Raw genomic sequence first — 9,250 nt, forward strand, 5'->3', positions numbered from 1 at the left:
CCCACCTAACATACGAATTGTATAGGGGAAAAGCAGCCCGTAACAGACCAGAAGGTGCCTGAGATGCTGCAGTACCATCTGCAGAGGGGCCAAATTAGACTCAAAGATGCCAGCACCTCCTCCAGGAAGCCCACCAATTAACCACTCGAGTCACTACCCTGAGCCCTGGGTTCCCTCTGTGAAGTGGGGTGCTAAGAGTCCCACTTCAAGCCCGAGAGGTGCCCAGCAGCCCACAGGCCTGTCCTCCCAGCCCAGTCCCACCTGCTGGCCTGTCCCACCCCACCTGTCTCCAACAGGCAGAGATGAGGGGTAACAAGGAATAAGTACAACTGAACAGAGACAGCCGGGGTCCAAGGTAGCTGGCTTCCCAGGGCTCAGTGACCTGCTCTCGGCCACGCAGCTGCCCGGAGAGGCCAGGACTGCAACCTAGATCTCTGGTTCTGTGAACTGGGTCTTCCCATAGAGCCAGGCCCTGGTGGACTGGAGACTTCCTGGTCTGATCCTCCCACCTCCCAGCTCACAGGGCATGTTGGGGTCCTGGGACCTCCCATTATGGGTCGCTCCATTCAGTACACAGGTGCCTGAAAAGCTGGTGGTGCCCAGGGCCTGGGGACTGCTCCTGGACATCCCGTCAACTCCCATCTGCTCCCCACAGCCACCTGAGCCTGTGCCCGCTCTCAGCATGAGGTTGCAATGTTTCTTTCATGCTAGGTCCATGTTTTTCCCAAAGTTTCTCAGTAAAATCCCTTTGGAAAAACCCAGCCTTGTCTCAAAGAAGCCTGGGCACAGGGTTGGTCTGGGGTCAGGAGAAGGCAGGGTGAGGGGCCATTAGGAGGGAAGAGGCCTAGGCAGGGACACTGACTAGAGGGCAAACCCAGCTCCCCACGACCTTGGAGAAGCACTTCAATTTCTGAGCCTCAGTTTGCTCCTCCAGAAAATGGGATTGTCGTCGGGATCAAATGGGTTCACCTTGGCTGAGGACCTGGCTCCCAGGTAGGGAAGGCCAGGGAGCAGGACCCCCACCACCAGATGCTTGCCTGACCGGGGGCTTGCTGAGAGGCCAGGCTGTCACACCTGGGGTGTAGAAGCCAGAGGCGGCCGCTTCCACCCTCACTGCTGCCCCGACCAGCGTTAAGCGCAGCGTGAGCCCCGGAGGCCCAGGCTCCCTCCCTAACTCGAAGCGGCTGCGGGCAGCGGGCAGCAGACCACTCTGCCCCAATCCCATATTTCAGGGTTGAGGTGGGAGCAGGTCGCCTAGTGCCGGGGGCGGGGCCTGGCTGGCACCGCCCCTGCCGTCTGCGCCCGCGGGCTCTGGGCGTGGCTGGGCGTTCTGGGCCCCGGCGGGCGGTGAAGGGCGGCGGGGCGGAGCAGTGCCCCGCGGTCGGGCCTCCGCATCCCTGGCTCAAGGGCACGCAGGGTCGTGGGACCTGCGGCGGGGGTCGCCCCGCCCGAAAGCTGCCCTGCTGGACTGGGCGCGCCAGCGGGGCGCTGTGGGTGCCCTGGGACTCCTCCGGAGCTCGGGCGCTAGGCTGTGTGGGTCCCGGGCAGTGGCGTTGAGATGGGTGTCATAATTCTCGCCCTGGAGCCATGTGGTGAGGATTAAATCTCAGTAAATGGCGTCATCGCCCAGTCACATGCCGGCCTCCTGCACCCTACATCCCACGTGTCTGCAAGGCATCCTGCGAAATGTCTGTCCCCTTTCACAAAACTACCCCCATGTCCCCCATCCTGATCAAGCCTCTCCCTCCCTGGCTCCAGAACCGACAGGAAGGACTGGAGGAGGACGGAGAGGACTGAAAGCCCACCCCACCCCTCTCCTGAGCTATAGTCCAGGGGAGAGCTCACGGGGTCCTGAGGTTTAAAACTGAAGCAGGCTGCCAGGCCAACTTCCGCACCTTGCCTCCCACCTTTCCCGCATGGGGGGCGGGGGGTGGCTATTTTTAGAAGGAAGGCTGTAGGAGAAAGTGCGTCTTCCTCCTGGAGGCTGCCGAGGCAGCAGGAAAGCACAGAGGGGCAGTGTCTCCTGCCTCCCACCGCTCATGGGTCCCTGGCACGCCTGCCTGGGCCACAAAAGGGCCATGGACTTGGCAGAGCTGACATTTATGGAGTGTCTCACTGCCCGGCCCTAAGCTTCCTCAGCCTGGCTCAGGCTGGCTAAGGGCAGAAGGCCACGTTGGGGGGACACACCTGGGGAGGGGGCCCTGGGCCACACTCAGGGCTCTGCTCCCATGCCAGCTGCAACCAGGCAGCACGGCTCCCCTCCTGCAGTAGAACGGAGCCCAGAGACCGTATCGATGGACCCAGTGGAGGGACAGGACCCCCACATAGGGCAGGAAGAGATGCCTGCTCAACCAACCTCTGATGTGGGTTCTGTGGCAGCCTTGTGGCTTCCTGACCTCAGGGATTCCCTTTGTAGCCCCTAGCCTTGGGCACCTTGCTTTGCACCTCAGTTCCCGCACGTGTAAAATGGGACCTTCACAAGAATTTAACGAGATCCAACCTGGAATGGTGTGGCCCACCCCAGGTGCCACAGCTGTGCTTTCCTGCAAGCAGGTCCAGCCCTGGCCCCAAGGAGGCCCCACGGAGGGTTGGGAGGCCACCTGGAGGAGGCTGGTTCTGCCTTGGGCAGCCTTGGCCGAAGCAGAGAGAGGGTCCCTGGGCAGAGGCACCAGCCACAGAACCAACTCAGCCCTGCCCAGCCTGCCCCAGTGCCATGTGCAAGTGGTCACCTAAGAGGTGCTCTGGACTGACCAGCCTGGGCTTGGAGCTGAGGCCCTCACCTGGAAGGCCACAGGCAGAACCCAAACTGTCCTCAGTCTCTTGCATCCCCATCAAGTGTGCCTGCTGGCCACCAGGAAGTGCTTTTATTTCTGCTTCAAACCACGGAACAAAGCAGGGTGTGATCCAGACCTGGGCCATGGGCAGGAGAGGACAGGGCTGCAGTGCTGGTCAGACCTGATGAGACAGGAAGCAGCCTCTGGACTCTCCCGGCTGGGCAGGCCCGGCCCTCCTGTGCACCAGCCTGGCCACCCTGGGGCAGAAGCCCTCAGCAGTCAGACAGCAGAGCCCAGCCACGTCCTTGTCCTATCCCCGGGCCGGGGCTGCTGGGTCCTCAGAGCAGGCACACTCTCTGCCAGCAGCATCTGCAGCTTTCCCTGGTTCTCCAGGCAGACTCGGGGAGGAGGCTGCAGAAACATAAAGGCGGCCGTGTTGGTTGTGGGGGGTACTGCAGCCTGAGAGGATCCCAGGGGCCTGAAATGAGCCTTTGGCAGGCAACTGGGCTGGGGCAGGCCAGGAGGCCCCCTTGGGTGATGAGAAGCAGGAGGGGTGCTTGGCCCGGGAGGCAGAATGAGGCTGGGCTCTGCAAGCAGGGGCAGCTCCCACATCCACCAGATGAAGGGGTGGCAGAGGGAAGGGAAGTCCAGGGCAGACTGAAGGACCTCCCCAGAGCCCAAGTCCCAGGGTTTACCCAAGGGGTGGTCCCTGATGCTGTCTTGGGCCCTGGGCAGAAACTGACAAGAGGTCGAGGGGGCTTTGGGCAGAGGTGGGGGTTATGGGTCCAGACAGATAACCTCTTCTGGCCACACTGAAAAGGGGGTTTCCTGGCCAGTACAGGCTGAGGTCTGGGGATGGGAGCGGGCAGACAAGGTGCTGAGCAGCGCCAGCTGTGGCCGAATTCACTTCCTCCTCAGGGACTCCCAGGGGTCTCCAGGGGACAACATCTCCCAGGGCACAGCTCATGCCCCTTGCTCAGTCTGCAGTGGCCCTCAGAGCCGTCCACAAGGTCCCCATGGCCCAGCCTGCTGCCTCTCCTGCCCCTTGGGCCTGGCCCCAGCTGCCCCCTCCTGCTCACACAATTCTCCCGAAGTTTCAGCCTTTACTTATTTATTTTTGAGACGGAGTCACTCTATCGCCCAGGCTGGAGTGCAGTGGCATGATCTCAGCTCACTGCAACCTCTGCCTCCAGGGTTCAAGTGATTCTCCTGCCTCAGCCTCCTGAGTAGCTGGGATTACAGGCGCCCGCCACCATGCCTGGCTAATTTTTATATTTTTAGTAGAGATGGGGTTTCACCATGTTGGCCAGGCTGGTCTCGAACTCCTGACCGCAAGTGATCCGCCTGCCTCAGCCTCCCAAAGTGCTGGGATTACAGGCATGAGCCACTGCGCCTGGCCTGCTTTCAGCCTTTAAGCAGGGCACCTGCAGCCGGATGGAGCCTGCCAACAGGCCAGCCCATCCCCCACCACGTACACCTGCACCCTCACAGCCTCCCAGGCCCTAGTGAGCAAGGCACACTTGCTCCAAAGGTGATGACGAGCAAGCACTGGATGATGAGGGGCGAGAATGTGGCATCACTCATTCAACAAGTATGCAACGTGCACCTCCCATGCCCAGGCCTGCGACTGAGAGTGGATGAGGGACCTCACTTGCTGGTGGGAGGGAGGACGGTGCTAGGGAGGGGAGTCAAGGCCAGGCAGCACCTAGAGCCCCAGGCAGAGGCTCCAAGGTGGGCAGAGGATGGAGTGTGAACAGGCAGGAGGCAGGAAGGCCTTGTCTGCCAGAGCCGCAGGAAGCATGCCCTGCTTCTGACCCTGGCAGTGGCCACTTCCTCCTCTCAACACCCCCACAGGTGCCCTCACTTACCAGCAGCAGCCTGGCTCTGAGAGGGGCCCCTCTGGGCACTCTCCAGGGGCCAGCGCAGCTCCCCGCTCTCCACAGGGTCCGCCTCACTGGGCTCCACCACGATTGAGGGCAGCCGCTGGCCCAGTCTAGGGCCCTTCTCCCGGGCACCCGCCACAGCCTGCAGGGAGGGTGAGCAGAAGCACGGCCATGCCAGGCCTGGTACTCCTGTTCCCTCCTACCCCCGTCCTGCATACTGCCCCACTAGGGGGATCAGAGACCCTTCCCACCCAGTCCCTAGGGCAAGGATGGGCACATGTGTGTTCGCACAGGAACATCCCTGAGACGGGTCCCAGGCCCTACCAGGTCCCAACCCTGGGGGTAGGGTGCTCAGCTCTTGGGGCACAGCTCTCAGGAGGCACCATAGGATGCAGCTGTGCTCAGCTCCAGGAGCCCATTGCACAGCCAGAGCCAGAGGCCAGAGAGGCCAAGGTCACCAGGAATGAGCCCAGGCTTCTGCGCACCCCCAGCTGCCTCCTGCACCCGGATTCCTGCCAGCCCCTTCCTGGGGTCTTCCCTGCTGGGCCCTTGGCCTCCTCCAGGCTCAGAGGAGCTGGGAAGCAGTTGCCATGGCAACCCAAGCGGCTGGCTCTGGGCTCGCTCTTGGTTCATTGTTCAGTGCTCACAGGAGTGTGCGGGGGCTGCATCCCCAGGCCTTCCTGGTGCCCTCAGCATCTCCACCTCCCATTCAAGGCCTTTGAGGCTGCAGTGCTACGTGCAGAACTCTGTGCCTCAGCACCCCAGTGGCCCTGACTTGCCTGCCCTGTCCCACCCCCACGCCTGTGCTCAGGTAGATGCTCCTGCCTGGAGCTCCCTGTCTCACTTCTCTTCACCTAGAAGGGCAGGCAGCTGCTGGGTCCACCTTCCCAAAAGGGCACAAGGGCCTCGAGGAAGGACAGCCATGCAGCAGGGGGGACTTAGCTGAACGGCCCTCAGCCACTGCGGCAAGATCCCTGAACAGTACACATTCCTGAGCTCCAGCCCAGACTCTCTTTTAACCAAGGACCACAGGCGACCCTCAATTGTGAGAACAGGTGTCACTGGACTGGGATGTCTGTGGAATGAAGGAGTTGTCAGAGGACAGCAGAGCAGGGACCCCATCCCTACCGCAAAGGCTGGACCCTCCCGGGGGCCACCCTCATGCTGGCATTACCAGTCCAGGGGCTCATTCCCCAGCCTGCTCTCCCTCCCCATGTGCCATTCTCCTTCCTGCCCCCAACCAAGGGCGCTCCTCTCCAAGTCTGCCCACTGGGGTGAACGAGGTCCAGGCCAGCAGTGTTTGCAGCTCTGAGGCCTGGTGCTCACCTCTGTCCACCCTGCCTGGGAGGTTGTGTCTGCAACCCCAAGTTCCAGACTGTCCCTATGTCACTCCAGGCTGGTTCCCCTCTCTGGCCCCACCGCTCCCTGACAAGGAGAACGGCTGGGCTCTAGCTGGGCTCTAGCACTCAGAATACTAAGGCTGCAACCCTGTGTAGGGAGCTTGGTTTTTTTACGTTTCATCAGCACCACCCCATCCCCCACCGAAATGTGACGCTAGGGGCAGGGAACCCTGGCATTTCCTCACTCAGCAGAGAGCAAAGCGTGCCTTGGGGGACAATCCCTGGGGTCCTCAGGTCAGGAAGGGGTGCTCAGTAAGCAAGGAATGCTGGCCTTCAATTGTTTTATCCTTTATATTTTTATAAAAGAGCAACGAGCTGGGCACAGTGGCTCACGCCTGTAATCCCAGCACTTTGGGAGGCCAAGGCGGGTGGATCACCTGAGGTCAGGAGTTCAAGACCCTCCTGGCCAACACGGCAAAACCCTGTCTCTACTAAAAATACAAAAGTAACCGGGTATAGTGGTGGGCACCTGTAATCCTAGCTACTCCAGAGGCTGAGGCAGGAGAATTGCTTGAAGCCCAGAGGCGGAGGCTGCAGTGAGCCAAGATCGCGCCATTACACTCCAGCCTGGGTGATAGAGCAAGACTCCATGTCAAATATAAATAAAAAAATAAATGAGCAATGATCTCCCCCACCCAGATGGGTAAACTGAGGCCAGCAGCAAGGCAGGGCATGCCCCAAGTCATGGGACAGAGTTTGAGACTTGCTCCCTCCCGAACCCCCAGAGTCCCAAGCACATACCTTCCCTGCTGGGCCTCCAGCCCCCTCAGTAGTGCCTGGCTGTGGTGAAGCAGGCCGGGGGGTGCTCATGCTGCTGCTGCCACTGCGCCACTAAGCTGCACTAGGACTGGGAGCAGAAATGGGGTGTCTGCTGTTGGCCTGATGCTGGATCTACCCTCCCCCGAAGGCTTCAGGCACTGAGCCCACCCCACTCCACCCCAGCCCAGGCCCAGTGCCTGTGGCTCCAGCTGGACCTGTAATGCACTGCTCCCTGCCTGAGCCCGCTGCCAGAGGGGGCACTGGACCCTGGCCGCATAGTGTGCCTGCAAGAGGGCACAGGCAGGAGGGGAGACCTGGAAAGGCTTCCTGGAAGAAGTCCGCTGATCTGAGGCCTGAGGGATGAGCAGGAGGTAGCCAGGCCAGCTGGGAGGACAGAAGCGCATTCTGAGACAGGAACAGTTCAGGAAGGACACAGAGCGTCCAAGGGACCTAAATGGGTTTCTGAGACAGGAGGCTGGTAGTAGTAGGGACTGGGTTCAAGTCAGCCAGAGACCAAGGTGCCCATTTCCTCCTTGAGAACACGTACCCTGCACACCCCGGGGCCAGGCCCTCAGCACCCACAGCCCAAGGGAAACTGACATCCTGCCTGCACTTGGCCATGCCCACTCAGGCTGGCCACAGCAGAGGGAGCCCCGCTGGAGCCCTGGCAGCAAGGGCTCTGGGAAGAGAGCCCCTGCCAGGAGTCGGCACCAGCCAGACCCTTCACCTGCCGTGTGGGTTCTTGGGGCCACACCCAGGTCAGAGGCAGAAATGGGGGTTGGGTCTGGCAGTGGCTGGCATGCAGGCAGCAGAGGGCCATGGGCAGGGGCAGCCCTGCAGGAAGGGGACGGGGCAGTAGGAGAACAGAGACCAGCAGGATGGAATGCCTGTGACGTCCTGCTGGGGTGGGTGAGGGTGGTCCTGTGGCTGCCAGCAAAGCAGAGGGCTGCTATTCTGGGAAATGAGGTTTCTTTCACCAAACACCCCACTCAGGTCAGCTGGGGTCCCACCGAGGGCCCAGGGAGGGCTAGGAGGGCGCACCGTGCAGGAGGCCTCTCGGGGCAGCGAAGCCGCACCCTCTGGTTCCTCTGCCCTACCCCAGAGCCCAGGGGTGTCTCAGTGCGCCTAGGTCCAGCCCTCCATCAAGCCTCTCCTGGATCCCATCCCAGGACCCCAGAACCCAGGTTAGAACCCAGGGCAGCCAGGACAGAGACCCAGCCAGACTTGGGAAGGAGGCAGAGGGAGAGGCAAGAAAAATATTGCCACAGAGACCAGGCGAGAGGTGACTGAGCTGGAGACAGAGGAGAAAAGAGAGAGAGAGAGACAGAAACAGACCCGCAGATGACACTTGGCCCGGAGACAGAGAATGACAGAGGCAGATGATAGAGCTGTCTGCTTGAGCCAGGTGGGGGCGGGTGGGGAGGGAGCAGGCAATCAGGAAACAAGTGCCCAAGGGCTGCCTTGCCCTGCCCAGCGCCAGGGTCCAGTGCCAGCTGGGGCACCACACATAGAGGGCGCCCACCACCCCCAGCGCCGCGGGATCCCAGGTCTTGCCGGGCACAGCCGCGGGGGCAAAAGCGCGCGGAGGCATGGCGTCCCACAGCCGGGCTGACCCTGCGAACCCACGCCGTCCCCTTCCCCAGGGAACTGGACTCAGAACTCCCCAAATCCCCCCATGCTCCTCCCTCTCCCAACCACCCCGCACCTGGCCGTCAGGGCGCGCCCGGGGCCCGCACTGCCGGGGCCAGGCTGGGGACGGGGCGACCCTGCGCCACACTCACACTCATACTCACCGCCCGCGCGGGTGCTGGCGCTGGGGCCTCCGCGCTCCGCTGGCTCGGCGCTCGCCCGGCTCGCCCTCCTCTCCGCGCTCCCCGCCCACGCGCGCTCTCCCGGCCTCCCTCGCACTCGCCCTCCACGGGTCTGGCCGCCCGCCCTCGGCGCCTCCGCCCTCCCAGCTCCAGCCCCCAGATAGGGCCCAGCCTCATCTTCCCTTAAGCCGACCTCTCCCCAAGGACCTGCCCCCGGCCACTTGAGACTGAGCCTCAAGATTGGCGTCCAGAAATTTGAGGTGCAGAATTCGGTGGGGCCAGATACATGGAAAGAGGACTCCCTCCTATTGGGGAATAAGAGAGGAGTAAAAAGGACCAAAAAAAAAAAAAAAAAGCAACTGCCGGGCGCAGTGGCTCACGCCTGTAATCCTAGCACTTTGGGAGGCGGAGGCGGGCAGATGACCTGAGGTCAGGAGTTCGAGATTAGCCTGGCCAATATGGTGAACTCCCGTGTCTACTAAAAATACACAAAAAAGAAAAATTAGTCAGGTGCGGTGGCAGGTGCCTGTAGTCCCAGCTACTCTGGAGGCTGAGGCAGGAGAATCGCTTGAACCCGGGAGGCGGAGGTTGCAGTGAGCCAGGATGGAGCCACTGCACTCCAG

The 9,250-nt window shown here is 61.8% G+C and overlaps 1 protein-coding gene across 2 annotated transcripts; it reads right to left on the reverse strand.

The window, feature by feature from the left end:
• Positions 1 to 1,303: 1,303 nt before the first annotated feature.
• LBHD2 (LBH domain containing 2) lies at positions 1,304 to 8,707 on the reverse strand. 2 transcript variants are annotated; one of them, XM_017961571.3, is made up of 4 exons: positions 7,131 to 8,524; positions 6,799 to 6,904; positions 4,643 to 4,799; positions 1,304 to 3,185 (listed from the first exon to the last, which is right to left on the reverse strand). In XM_017961571.3, the coding sequence occupies exons 2-4, from the start codon at positions 6,865 to 6,867 to the stop codon at positions 3,085 to 3,087; spliced, it is 327 nt and encodes a 108-aa protein (XP_017817060.1). In that variant the 5' UTR covers positions 6,868 to 6,904; positions 7,131 to 8,524; the 3' UTR covers positions 1,304 to 3,084. The 2 variants fall into 2 exon arrangements, with proteins under 2 accessions (XP_017817060.1, XP_017817059.1); XM_017961570.3 differs by lacking the exon at positions 7,131 to 8,524 and adding an exon at positions 8,610 to 8,707 and having other exon boundaries at positions 1,305 to 3,185.
• Between the last annotated feature and the right edge of the window lie 543 nt (positions 8,708 to 9,250).

This window comes from Papio anubis, chromosome 7 (genome assembly GCF_008728515.1).
Source record: "Papio anubis isolate 15944 chromosome 7, Panubis1.0, whole genome shotgun sequence".
NCBI classification, from domain to species: Eukaryota; Metazoa; Chordata; class Mammalia; order Primates; family Cercopithecidae; genus Papio; species Papio anubis.